The sequence below is a fragment of the Emydura macquarii genome, unplaced genomic scaffold (assembly GCF_026122565.2).
Source record: "Emydura macquarii macquarii isolate MOO-44397 ecotype Brisbane River unplaced genomic scaffold, CSIRO-AGI_Emac_v2 contig_2531, whole genome shotgun sequence".
NCBI lineage: Eukaryota > Metazoa > Chordata > Testudines > Chelidae > Emydura > Emydura macquarii.
The window spans coordinates 2,110,608-2,125,191 of record NW_027132668.1 but is presented as its reverse complement, the minus strand read 5'-3'; the positions used below and the strand labels follow the sequence as shown (position 1 = coordinate 2,125,191).

At 41.7% G+C, this 14,584-nt stretch overlaps 1 protein-coding gene across 1 annotated transcript in view; it reads right to left on the bottom strand.

The window, feature by feature from the left end:
- The window catches only part of IL1RL1 (interleukin 1 receptor like 1), a 38,654-nt gene extending 25,806 nt beyond the window's left edge, over positions 1 to 12,848 (bottom strand). Inside the window, exons 1-2 of the mRNA XM_067563524.1 lie at positions 12,810 to 12,848; positions 3,256 to 3,326 (exon numbers count right to left, since the gene is read on the bottom strand). Coding sequence (XP_067419625.1) covers positions 3,256 to 3,319 — 64 coding nt within the window. The 5' untranslated portion in view covers positions 3,320 to 3,326; positions 12,810 to 12,848. The remainder of the gene's footprint in view (positions 1 to 3,255; positions 3,327 to 12,809) is intronic.
- Between the last annotated feature and the right edge of the window lie 1,736 nt (positions 12,849 to 14,584).

Sequence of the window (14,584 nt, the reverse complement as noted above, 5' to 3'; positions counted from 1 at the left end):
TCGCCTCTGTCTTCACAGACAAGGTCATCTCCCCGACTGCTGCACTGGGCGGCACAGAATGGGAAGGAGGTGAACATCCCGCAGTGCTGAAGGAACAGGTCCAAAACTATTTAGAAAGATTGGACATACACAAGTCCATGGGGCCGGATGCAATGCACCCGAGGGTGCTGAGGGAGTTGGTTGATGTGATTTCAGAGCCATTGGCTATTATCTTTGAGAGCTCGTAGCAATTGGGGGAGATCCCTGATGACTGGAAAAAAGCAAATATAGTGCCCATCGTCAAAAAAGGGAGAAAAGAAGATCCAGGGAACTACAGACCGGTAAGCCTCACCTCAATCCCTGGAAAAATCATGGAGCAGGTCCTCAAGGAATCCATTTTAAGGCACTTAGAAGAGAGGAAGGTGATCAGGAACAATCAGCATGGATTCACCAAGGGCAAGTCATGGCTGACCAACCTGATTGCTTTCTTTGAAGAGGTGACTAGCTCTGTGGATGTGGGGAAAGCAGTGGACGTGATATACCTTGACTTTAGCAAAGCTTTTGCTACCGTCTCTCACAGTATTCTTATCAGCAAGTTAAAGAATTATGGGTTGGATGAATGGACTATAAAATGGATAGAGAACTGGCTAGAGCATAGGACTCAATGAGTAGTGATCAATGGCTCCATGTCTAGCTGGCAGCCGGTCACAAGCGGAGTGCCCCAGGGGTCGGTCCTGGGGCCGGTTTTGTTCAACATCTTCATTAATGATCTAGAGGATGGGGTAGATTGCACCCTCAGCAAGTTTGCAGATGACACTAAGTTAGGGGAAGTGGTAAATACCCTGGAAGATAGGGATAGGATACAGAAGGACCTAAACAAACTGGAGGATATGGCCAAAAGAAATCTGAGGAGGTTCAACAAGGACAAAGTGCAGAGTCTGATGAGCTAGGCAGCAGTTCTGCAGAAAGGACCTGGGGGTTACAGCGGATAAGAAGCTGGATATGAGTCAGCAGTGTGCCTTGGTTGCCAAGAAGGCTAATAGCATATTGGGCTGCATTAGTAGGAGCGTTGCCAGCAGATCACGGGAAGTGATTATTCTCCTCTATTCGGCATTGGTGAGGCCGCATTTGGAGTATTGTGTCTAGTTTTGGGTCCCCCACTACAACAAGGATGTGGACAAGTTGGAGAGAGTACAGCGGAGGGCAACAAAAATGATTAGGGGGCTGGAGCACAAGACTTATGAGGAGAGGCTGAGGGAACTAGGCTTATTTAGTCTGCAGAAGAGAAGAATGAGGGGAGATTTGATAGCAGCCTTTAACTACCTGAAAGGGAGTTCCAGGGAGGATGGAGCTAGGCTGTTCTCAGTGGTGGCAGATGACAGAACAAGGAGCAATGGTCTCAAATTGCAGTGGGGGAGATCTAGGTTGGACATTAGGAAAATGTTTTTCACTAGGAGGGTGGTAAAGCACTGGAATGGGTTACCTAGGGAGGTGATGGAATCTCCATCTTTAGAGCTTTTAAGCTGCAGCTTGACAAAACCCTCGGTGGGATTATTTAGCTGAGGTTGGTCCTGCTTTGAGCAGGGGGTTGGATTAGATAACCTCCTGAGGTCCTTTCCAACTCTATGATTCTATGATTCATGGCCCAGAAAGTCTCTTCCAGTCCTATGTACCTATATTGGCATATAGATACTGCCAATTGATTATTTGGATGTCTGTATGAGCACTCAAATGCTGAAATGACTGCTCTAAGACAGACACTCATGTCCAAAAATTACATACACATTGGGGAAAAGAGAGATGAGAGAAAATTAGTGGGGTTGGAGGTTACACAAGCTGACAGAGGAGAGGGAAAACAAGAGAGGAGCCAAGAAAGAGAAGAAGTAGCCAGATGAAAAGATGGAACTATGGAGAAAATCCCTCTGGCAGAAAAGATGTTTTTTGTCAGGCTAGAAATGCTGCCTTCCCAAAAGCCACTTAAGAGAGTGGTAAGTGTCAGGAGTACCAGGAAGTGACAGTATCACCTGGCCTAAAGAGGAACACATTTAAAATGGAAGTTTTTAAAAAGACAAAGAAAGAGGAGAAAGCTTATAAATAGGTTTGGAAGGATTAGATTTGTATCGGTAATTATTGGTAAATGTTGATCTCACCGTACACATGCAAACCAGCAAAAAATATTCCCATTGACAATAACTGTAATTTACAAAGTAAAAAGAATACTGCTTGAAAGTTTCAAGATATTTACTTTGTATATTTTGACATGTGATGTTGACAATTTGTATTTGAATAGTTATAAAGCTTTAACTTTTTGAGCTCAACATCGACTGTTATTGTGTGACCCTCACATAATTTCCTAGAACTGTAAAATTTTAAATTGATAAAGATTGAAAAAAATGCTTAAAATAAATATTAATATATCTGTCAAAATTACAAAATAAAATATCAAATTCTGACAAGCCTAGTGATAAAGGAGACCAGGGACCTGACCTAAACCCATTGAAGTCAATGCAGCTTATCTTGGTGCAGCTTTAAGCAGAATTTAGCTTCTAAATAAACTGAATTCACTTGTAAATTGGGATTGATATGTAAACCTGCAAATATGGAAAACTATAATCAGAAATGTCTTTTATATAGCTTCTTTCATCTTCACGCTGCCCAAAGTAACATGCAATTCAGTGAGTTAAATAAGAGAGATATGTAAGGTCTAAATATTGGTATTACTGGTGGATAGTGGCTGTAGGGACAATCCAACAGCCCTTACTACATGGTCATAGTGAAGCATATGGGAAGACTACCATAAATAAGGGTGGCAGGACATGCCTAGGAAAGCTTGGTAGTCATATTTGCACTTGGCCAATATCTCACATAGCAATGGACATTAAAAACCTCCTTTAATGAGAGATGAAATGTTTGCTAGGGCACCAGGTCAGTGAAGATTTCAAACATATGCTTGACTTCTGTGAAACTTAATCATGTGCCTAGGTGATTTTGTTGAACTGGGGCCTAGAATGCCCGTTATTCTTTCATAACGCACCTTTAACTTCCACCTGCATAGCTAACGGAAGTGGACAAAGGAAGTTCGGTTTAATATCTCAGATATGGGAAATGGTTGATGTATTTTAATAACCTTAGACAATAGCATCTGGGACTAATTTTAAACTATGTTTAGTGAATTGAGCTAAGGCAGAGAGGTTTTAAGTAAAGTGTCCATTATCTGGAGACATTCAAGGTATTTCTGTAGAACAGGCAGTCATGTATTTGTGAAATGAGACTTACATGATTCTGATGTCATGGAAACGGAGAGGAAAGTAGATAGCAGGATCAAGTGTAGAAGGCCCATTGTGTTTCTAAATCAAGAAATAAAAAAAAGCTGATTTTGCAGAGTGCTCTCGTACTGAATCCGCAGTACTATCGCTGGAGTACAGATAAAGATGCACATCGATTAAGAGATAACAGTATAGGGTGATGATAAACTAAGTCATATGGGCTGCTGACTGTATAACATGCTATTTCTGCACCTTTATTTATAGCATTTGCCTCATAAGTTAATGTGATAGATTATGTCGACACTACCATTACGATGTTAGAAGCTGGGAGTAGACAACGCGGGATGGATCACGCAATGATTGACAGTTCTGTTCATTCCCGCTGAAGCACCTGGCATTGGCTGTGGTTGGAAGACAGAATACTGGTCTACATGGACCATTAGTCTGACCTAGTATGGCCGTTCTTATGTTTATGAAAAAATTATCCTTTTTTGCTGATATTTCCCAAGCTTGGTCTCTGCTAAAAGGTGAATTGGTTCCAGAAGTTTGAGCAAAATCTGTTTAACAATTCTTGCCTTATCCTAACATGAAAAATATCTCTGTATTCTCATGAAGGCCCAGATTGGTAGGGCACAAGGAGCCACCAACTCTTGTGCTCCTCATGCAAGGTGGTGTCAGCCTCAGTCCTTGCAATCACCTACGCACAAGAACTGTGCAGGATTAGTGTCATTAATATCATTAAGGAATCCAAAGAGGAGGTGAAGACATGGCCAAGACAGATGTGCAAGGAAGGGAGTGAACACTGCACTCTCTTAATGGGTGTAGCACCAGACATATTCCCGTTATAAACCAGAAAGTTCCAGGAGACTTCGCAATGCCTGCTGGAATTCACACTGAGCAGCATGGCACAGCACTTCCCCAACAAAATACTCTATTTTGGGGGGGTGGGGGAGGGGGGGGAACCCTAGTGAAATTTGTATATATCTGTGGATATTTGCAAATACAGCCTTGGCCTAACTCAATCCAGACAACATCTCAAAAGAGGGAATATGTACAATCCAGCTAAACTAAGCAGCCTTAAGAGCTTAATTTATCATTAGAACTGGTCAAAATTCAGCATTTCTGTTATGTAAGAAAATTTGACATTTCAAAATCAAAACACTTTAAATATCCTATGAAACAGAAATGCCAAAAAAACCTCCTCTGTTTGGGAAAATTTTAAAACTTTATTTCAAAACAAAATTTTTCTTTCAACATTTATTTTATATTCTTTTCACTTTTGATCATTTTTACAATTTTTATGGCATATCAGTAATAGTAATGCATAACATGATATGTCATAACAACATCAAGTTATAACTAGGAAGTAGTTATGTCTTGCATCTGTTGCAGTTTTCAAGAGAAACCTAATTAGAAGTGAATTACAATTATTTAGCTTGGAAATAAGGAAAGCATGAATATTACTGGAAAATAGGTAAGTAACATACTGCAGATGTGAAGTACACTATCTTCACTCTTCCCAGGCTGCTTTTTTATTTAAGCATCAAATATTTTCAAACTAAGCTACTGCATTTTTTCTTCATCTAGCGCTATACATGAGCCAAGCCTGAAGTGTAAAACAAAGTTGTTTTTGAGTTTTCAGAGCACATAGAAAAGCACCATTTTTATATTTAGCTTTCTAGCTAGACTCTTCTTTTTCTTCCAAATTTAGTAAGCTCAGTAGCAGCCAGGGGATTTTTCTGAAGCTTTTAAATGCTATAATGAAAATCATTTCTGAAATGAGAACAAATATGAAAGTTTCCATTTATATCATACTTTTTAGGGAGATTCAAAAAAGAGAAAATATAGCTCTAGAACGAAAGTGTCATCTCAGTCTTAACTTCATAGCATCACTACCATCAGACTGTAATAAGGGCAAATAATTTGCTGGGAATTTTTAGGGACAATTAAGATCATGAGCTGAATTAACATTTTCAACCCATTTAAATTAGATCCAAGCAAAGTGAAACATCACCCTATAGTCTCTCTTCTCAGGCAATTTTAGGCAAACTTCGTAGATTTTTCAAAATCTGCTTTTCCTTCACAATGAATATCAAAAAGCAGTTTTCTTTATTCCTCATATTTTGTTTGTTTGTTTGTTTTACATCTCATTTTTAAAGGCCTCTGGTGGAGAGCTGGATAATTCATGGGATTGATAATGAAATGTAGAACTTTCCATCTCTAGATTACCTCAAGTCTGAATCCAATTGGGGGCCCGGATCCTGCAAACACTCCTGCATCTGAGTAGCACTATTGACTTCATTCCACAACTGAGGTCCAATCTCATAGTAATTTAAAACTGTTGCCCTTCGTGGGTTCTTCCTAAATAGGGAAACGTAGCCCCATATTCTTCAGAGAAGAAGACAAATATTCCACACATTAGTCATTATAGCCCAGATTTTTAAAGCTATTTAGGCATTGCTGCGCTCATTGTCACAGTGCCTAACTGATTTAGGAGTCTAAATCGCACTTTCAAAAGGCTATTTCATGGACTTTAGAATACTAAGTGCCTAAGTCTCTTTTTAAAATGAGTTAGGTTTTGTGACATTGAGCACAGTAGCATCTAAATAGTTTTTAAAATCTGGGCCTATTTGTTTATCTTTTGAGAGAGATTAAGAGTCAGAGAGGTGAAAAAGAACCCTCTTGGGGGTCTGGTCTAGTAAGGAAACAGAAGGCTATTAAGAATATTGGAAATTAAATAGGCATGAAACAGTTCAGAACAACTTTTTTTTCTCCTCTAAAAATCCTGAAATGTTTTCTTCCAAGTGAATTTTTGTGAAACTGCTGGTTCTGTGGCCATAATGCATTTATCCCAATGAAAATGACGTTTGTTTTACTACTTTTTGTAGAGTTATTTTGTTAAGTAAACCTAATCAAGATAACAAAAAAAAAAAAATAAAGGTAGCAATCTGCTTTCTAAGAACTGCATATACTATCTGGATTAAGAGATTGTCCAAACTCAATCTCAATCTCCCTTTCCAATTTATTTTGAGAGAGAGAGAGAGGGTGATATAGCAGCAGGAAATACTGCTGGTGCAAGCATTACTGGTGACATTATCAGATCTAGATGATAGGGTTTAAAGCTTAATGGAAAATCACAGTTATCTCAATTTTTGAGAAGTAGCATTGGTGATTTACTAAAGAATTTACATTTGTCTACATTACATAAATAAGTCAACCCATGTTAGGTCGATTTACAGCCATTGCATTAATTACAGGGGTGACTGATGTCCACACTAGAGTCGGTGGTGTGCATTCCCACGAGGAGCGCTTCCACCGATGTAAAAAGGGCAGTGTGGGGAGCTGAGTCTTTGGTCTCTCAGCTCCACTGGCAGATCCCTGGTGGAAGCCAGGCTGCCCACCCCCTCAGCTCCCCATTCCCCACTGATGGGGAAGCCACTCAGGGCTTCTTGCCTCCCTGCTCCCGCCTGGTGCTTCTCACCCTGGCTCTCAGCCGAGAGCAGGTCCAGTCACTCTGCTCTCCAGGACAGCAGTGGGCAGCCTGGCTCTAGCTGCCTGGCTTTCTTGTCAAGAAATTGACAAGAATGACAGCCAACAGCCAATGAAAGGAACGCAGTGAGTATACAGACACTGCATCACCCTAACTACACCGACATAAGCCCTGTGTTTCTCACTGAAATGGTTTTAGTATGTTGGTGTAGCAGGGGAGTTACATTGGCGGGAGGAACATTTCAGGATGTACACCTCCACTGTTTTATTGACAAAAGCTGACTTTTGTTAACAAAACTGTGTAGTGTAGATCAGGCCTAAGCTTTCACCTTTAGAGAATGAAGTTTTTAATCCCTTATCATTCATTCTTCCCTATATAAATCAAGGAACTAGTGTGTCTCTAGACACACACTACTGTAACAGAAAAGGATTAACTAGGGCTTCGTCTATACTTCAGAGTTTTGCTGCCATAACTATGTTGGCTCGGAGTGTGTGAAAAATATCACACACCTCAGCCACTACAGCTATGCCTGCAAAACTCCTGATGTCAATGCAGCTATACTGATAGAATAGAGCTTTGCAGACATAGCTAATGTTATTTGGGCAGATGGTGCAGGTATGCTAGCAAAAGATCATCTTTTGCCAATATAGACTCTATCTACACTAGGGTGCTTTGCTGACATAGCTGTACCAACAAAGAATCTCCAGTACAGACAAGTCCATAAAACTTGATTCACTCCCTTGTTCACAATGAGATTTTAACTTCAAAGCCTACTTTACACTATTTAAAATCATAGAATCATAGAAGATTAGGGTTGTAAGGGACCTCAGGAGGTCATCTAGTCCAACCCCCTGCTCCAAGCACAACCAACCCCAGCTGAATCATCCCAGCTTTGTCAAGTCACACCTTAAAAATCTCTAAAGATGGAGATTCCACCACCTCCCTAGGTGACCCATTCCAGTGCTTCACCACCCTTCTAGTGAAAAAGCTTTTCCTAATATCCAACCTAGACCTCCCCCACTGCAACTTGAGATCATTGCTCCTAGTTCTGTTATCTACTAACACTGAGAAAAACCTAGTTCCATCCTCCCTGGAACCCCCTTTCATATAGTTAAAGGCTGCTATCAAATCCCCCCTCATTCTTCCCTTCTGCAGACTAAATAAGTATAGTTCCCTCAGCCACTCCTCATAGGTCATGTGCTCCAGCCCCCTAATCATTTTTGTTGCCCTCTGCTGAACTGTCTCCAATTTGTCCATATTCTTTCTGTAGTAGGGGGGCCCCCAAAACTGGACACAATACTCCAGATGTGGCCTCACCAGTGCCAAATGGAGGGGAATAATCACTTTCCTCAACCTGCTGGCAATGTTCCTACTAACGCAGCCCAATATGCTTTTAGCTTTCTTAGCAGCAAGGGCACACGGTTGACTCATATCCAGCTTCTTGTCCACTGTAACCTCCAGGTACTTTTCTGCAGAACTGCTGCCTAATCTGTCAGTCCCCAGTCTGTAGCTGTGCATGGGATTCTTCTAGCCTAAGTGCAGGACTTTGCACTTGTCTTTGTTGAATCTCATCAGCCTTTTTTTGGCCCAATCCTCCAATTTGTGTAGGTCACTCTGTGTCCTATCTCTACCCTCCAGCATGTCTACCACTGCCCCCACGTTAGTGTCATCTGCAACTTGCTCAGGGTGCAATCCACCGCATCCTCCAAATCATCAATGAAGGTGTTGAACAAAACTGGCCCCAAGACCGACCCCTGGGGCACTCCGCTTGTAACCGGCTGCCAGCTAGAAACTGAGCCGTTGATCCCTACCCATTGAGCCCAATGATCTAGCCCACTTTCTATCCATTTTATAGTCCATTCATCCAACCCATACTTCTTTAACTTGCTGATAAGAATATTGTGGGAGATGGTATCAAAAGCTTTGCTAAAGTCAAGGTACATCACGTCCACCACTTTCCCCACACCCACAGAGCCACTCATTTCATCACAGAAGGCAATCAGGTTGGTCAGCCATGACTTGCCCTTGGTGAATCCATGCTGACTGTTCCTGATCACCTTCCTCTCTTCCAAGTGCCTCGAAATGGATTCCTTGAGGACCTGCTCAATGATTTTTCCGTGGAGTGAGGTGAAACTGACCGGTCTGTAATTCCCCGGTTCCTCCTCCTTCCCTTTTTTGAAGATGGGCGTTATATTTGCCTTTTTCCAATCATCTGGGACCACCCCCAATCACCACGTGTTTTCAAAGATAATGGCCAATGGCTCTGCAATCACATCAGGCAACTCCCTCAGCACCCTCAGATGAATTGCATCCGGCCCCATGAACTTGTGCATGTCCAGCCTTTCTAAATAGTCCTGAACCTGTTCTTTCAGCACTCAGGGCTGCTCATCTCCTCCCCATTCTGTGCTGCCCAATGTAGTAGTCTGGGAGCTGACCTTGTCTGTAAAGACAGAGGCAAAATAAACATTGAGTTCTTCAGCTTTTTCCACATCATCTGTCACTAGGTTGCCTCTCCCTTTCTGTAAGGGGCCCACACTTTCCCTGGCATTCTTGTTGCTAACATACATGTAGAAACCCTTCTTGTTGCCCTTCATGTCCCTTGCTAGCTGTAACTCCAATTGCGCTTTGGCCTTCCTGATTTCATTCATGCATGCTCGGGCAGTATTTTGATACTCCTGGCTAGCCATCTGTCCAAACTTCCACTTGTTGTAAGCTTCCTTTTTGTGTTTAAGCTCACCAAAGACTTCTTTGTTAAGCCAAACTGGTCGCCTGCCATATTTGCTATTCTTTCTGCACATCGGGATGGTTTGTTCCTGCGCCGTCAATAAGTTTTTTTTAAAATACAGCCAGCTCTCTTGGACTCTTTCCCCCTCATATTAGCCTCCCAGGGGATCCTGCCCATCAGCTCTCTGAGGGAGTCAAAGTCTGCTTTTCTTAAATCCAGGGTTCAGATGCTGCTGTTCTCTTTTCTTTCTTTTGTCAGGATCCTGAACTTGACTATCTCATGGTCACTGCTGCCCAGGTTACCACCCACTTCTACTTCCCCTGCCAATTCTTCCCGATTTGTGAGCAGCAGGTCAAGAGGACCATGGCCCCTAGTAGGTTCCTTCAGCACTTGCACCAGGAAGCTGTCCACAAAACTCTCCAAAAACTTCCTAGATTGTCTGTGCTCTGCTGTATTGCTATCCCAGCAGATGTCAGGGTGATTGAATTCCCCCATGAGAACCAGGTCCTGTGATCCAGAAACTTTCGCCAGTTGTCTGAAGAAAGCCTCGTCTACCTCATCCTCCTGGTCTGATTGTCTATAACAGATGTTCACCACGACATCACCCTTATTTCTCTCACCTTTAAACTTAACCCAGAGACTCTCAACAGGCTTTTCTCCAGTTTCATACCAGATCTCTGAGCAATCATATTGATTCCTTACATATAGTGCAACTCCTCCACCTTTTCTCCCCTTCCTGTCCTTGAACAGTTTATATCCATCCATGACAGTGCTCCAGTTGTGTGAGTTACCCCACCAAGTCTCGGTTATTCCAATCACATCATAGTTCCTTGACTGTGTCAGGATTTCCAATTCCTCCTGCTTGTTTCCCAGGCTTCTTGCATTCATGTACAGGCTAATTAGCCGATTGCCCTACTTTCTCATTACAAATCAGGAGGCCACCCCTGTTTCACCCTCCTCCTTGCACTTCCTCCTGGTGTCCCATTTCCCCACTTACCTCCAGACTTAGGTCCCCATCCACAGGTGAACCTAGTTTAAATACCAACATTATCAAAATAAAAAATAATCCAGTGAGATTCAACAGGATTGAGAGGGGAGAGAATTAGCAGCTGCCCTAATTTGTGCACTGGCCATGACATGGAACTGGCATGCCACCTACACTAGGGGTCTCTTGGAACCAGGTGTGATAAGTGTATTGCAAAGGAGGCCCCTTGTTCCAAGGGTATTTCCTGGAGAGGCTTTTAGCTTTGTGATCAATTTGCACCAGCAGAGTGGGTGCAAAGTAGCTGCATTGCATGGGCAAATTCTCCCCAAATAATTTTAGCCACTGTGTTGCTTCTTCACTGCACTGTATTACTGCATTCTTAAAACTCATGGCATGTGTCTTAGCATCAGTTTTCAGTAGCATGTTAATTCATGTACAGCACATGTTGGAGGGAGAAGTATGTTTTTCAAATGCACTTTGTTAAGGAATAAAAAAAAGTCAGGTTTTTTCTCCCATTTTCCATTGAAGTCAATGGCAAATCTACAAATGACCTCAATAAAAGCTGGATCAGGGATTAGCACAGTCTAGACACACCGACGGCAATATGTACCTGGTTCTCCAATACCTTATAACCTTGTGCTATCATTTACGTTCATGCAAAGAGTGAGGACAAAGCAGATGTAAAATGCTACTGTCATGCTGGCTGGATTGCGGGAGGGGAGGGGGAGCATTTATGATATTGTTTGTCATCAGTATGTCAGAATCATAATAATTCATGTGAGATATGCCATGATGAGTACTGTTAGAAAGGCTATAATGTGCTAAGTAAGATGATAATGTTTATGTTCATGTGTTATATGTGTAATGGAAGTTATGGATATATTTGACATATCTGTATTTCAAATTGTGCTGTCTGAGACACACTCTAGACAGAGTGGGAGCAGAACAATAGCCTGCTTAATGGCCCATTGAGACATCCACAGATGCAAGGGGCCCAGGGGGAAAAGCCAGAGGTATACCTGATGAGTCACCAGGACTTGCTTATGTGACTCTGAACTCCATTTTGGTTCCTGTAAAATTCCACAAACAGCATGGAAGGGGCCAGAGGATATATAAGACAGAGGCCTGGGAATCCATTTTGTTCTTCAGTCGGGATTCAGCTTCAGCTACCAACTTACCTCTGGATTGGCTCATCTACAACTGAACTGAAGCTGTGAAACGAAGGATTGAGACCCATACAAGTACTGGATGTATATCAGAGGGACTATACAAGTCTGCAAACTCCACAATTCTTCTAGAAACCTGATGTATATGGACTTTCAAATCATTTGTATGTGTCTGATTGCTTTGATCCTTTAATACTTCTCTTATGGTTTGTGTCTTTCTTTTTATAATAAACCTTTAGTTTTACTTGCTAAAGGATTGGCTGGCAGCGTGGTATTTTGAGTAAGATCCAAACTTATATTGAACTGGTACTGTGGCTGACCCTTTGGGGTCAGAGGGAACCTTTTTAGTAAAGAGCAGAGAGTTTAAATAACTAGTCTCTTTACTGGACCTACTGGCTGATTGGGAGCCGGAGACTGGAATGCAGTAAAGGGGGCTGTGTGTATTTGTATACTGGCTTCTTGATAACCAGTGTGGGGAATCAAAAGCACAGTTCGTGGCTGGTTGGGAAGTCTGGCTTCAGTGCCACCCACCAGTGCTGGGAGAATCTGCTCTCCTTTTACAGCCTACCCTGACCTTGGCATTTTCAGGTGGCTACCCTAGGCACAGAAGGGTTATAGCTACCATTTCCATTTAGTAGCATGTTACATCCACTTGGCACAAGTGAAAATGACTGTACAAGGTATAAGGTGCTAGCACCCATACTGCCAAACCACAACTGCAAGAATGGGCAAATGGCTTCTGTAACTTGGCTGAGGGACAGATGCAGCCTGCCTTTGGACATTCAAATATTTGTGGAACCTCTTAAAATAGTGTGATACAGGATTCAGGCTATGTGAAAGTTTGTATATTTACAGGGGATTCTAATAGAATCATAGAATCATAGAATATTAGAGTTGGAAGGGACCTCAGGAGGTCATCTAGTCCAACCCCCTGCTCAAAGCAGGACTAACCTCAGCTATATCATCCCACTCCCCCCCACACACACACTTTTGCAGATATATTTGGAATGTAAAGTAAAAACTACCTAACAGTTTCCTGGAAAACCACTTATGCAATAGAGTTATTTCCATAATATCCTGCCAAAAATGTCAGTTTTCTGGATAAAATAGTTTTTCCTTGTCATTCTCCAAAAGCTTTGCTGTAACTTTCCAATGACCCTGATAATAAGTTCCATGGTCTGAGGGAAGAGATATATACCTTTGTAGATTCAGTTCTCCAAACCTTTAGCCATGTGAAGGAGAATTTGTAGCTCCAATGTCTGAAAAAACAGAAATCCCTTCCAATGTATCATGTTTCAGACATGTTAAGTGTCTGACCCTGTAAGGTACTGAGTGGCCTCAGCTGCCTTTGATGTCTAAGACAGTGAAAGTGCTCAGAACTTAGTTATTGTATTATAAAAGAGTATTTGTCTACAAAAGTAATTTTGCTCATTCAAATAAAGCTATGTTAACAAACACAACTGGTAGCTGTTTTCTAATCTTGCATATTGATAGTACTTATGGATATTATTTATAACATTGTTTATAAATATAACTAAACATGATAAAATGTATACATTTCATACACTTTTAAACAGGCAGGTATATTAATGTGAAAATATACTTCTGCAAAAACCAGTTGCACACAAGAAACATCTTTCATATCTTTGAACTGTAAGTAAATAGTCAACTCAGGAAATTGAGAGACAAATCTTGCTCTCAAACTGTACCTCATTTCAAGAGAGGTCATTCATTTTAGTTCCAAAGTTATCTGTATTCCACAGAGATTTAGAGTCCTTCACTTCTATTTTACACAACATTATTTACATCAGAAATAACGAATCATGTAACTGAGCTTCTGAAGTTATTCACTCCAAAGGAATGGATCCCACAAGATGTTCAGTTTCCTACATGAATTATTTTTGTGTGCTCTTTATTTTGACTCTCCATCACACACTGCATTACATTTAAATTATAATGTAGAAATTGAACCTACCAGCTGGAAAATTCAGAATGGAGAGAATAACCTGGGTCTTCTTGACTAGGTCCTCTGCATTGATTCCTCTATCACAGCACATGCCAGAGATTACTGGAAACTTTATCTGCAATTCATGCCTGAAGGAACAGGATATGTAATCTCATTTCAAGGCACCTCCCACTGCACAAGGTTTATCAGCTAGTAGACACATAAATTACGTTGGTAGTTAGTATCAGATATGGTCTCTGCTAACTACAAATAAGTATAATTCTTACATAAACAACACTGCATTCATTATTAATCACTATGTGCAACATTTAAACCAACTTTTTAAAGCCTTTGGACTGTAATATAATATGCCTGCTGGCTAATTACAGGGGGCCCTTCCCCGCAAACATCTGACAGGGAAGGATAGAGCTGCACTTGGCCAATAAACGGCATTGTATGATTCACTTTGATTAACAACCAAGAAGAAGTGACAGATAGCGAACTCTGGGGATCAAGAACATAAGGTGAAAGAGGGTGGAGGGAGCACAGAAGAGGCACTTGAGAAAGGCTGGCCAGGCAGCAAGGCCTGAGAATTGACCATAGAAAGAGCTGGAGTAGCAGGAGCAGCTTTTTAGTGGGAAGCAGTCCCGAGATAGCCTCTACAGCAAAGATGAGAAAGGAGAGCAGCTGTGCAGCCACATGGTTGGGCTGGAAGATGGTAAAGGGAGCCCCTGATCACTCTTCATCATTGCACTACTACTATATAGACAGTAGGTGCGTGTAACAACTACAACTGAACAATTATGGGACCTAGTCCACTCGCACAATGCTTCAGCCAACCCTTCGGTGACAGCTTTAAAAACTCAGATCACTGGCTATCACTTGTCAAGCCACGCACTGACTGACTGCGGGCAGCCCCAAGAGCAGCCAAAACAGTGGTCTGCTGGACTCATCTCTGCCTGCCTTAAGTTCTTCACCTCTTGAAACCATTCCATGCAGGCCCAAGCACAACCAATGTAGGAATTGGT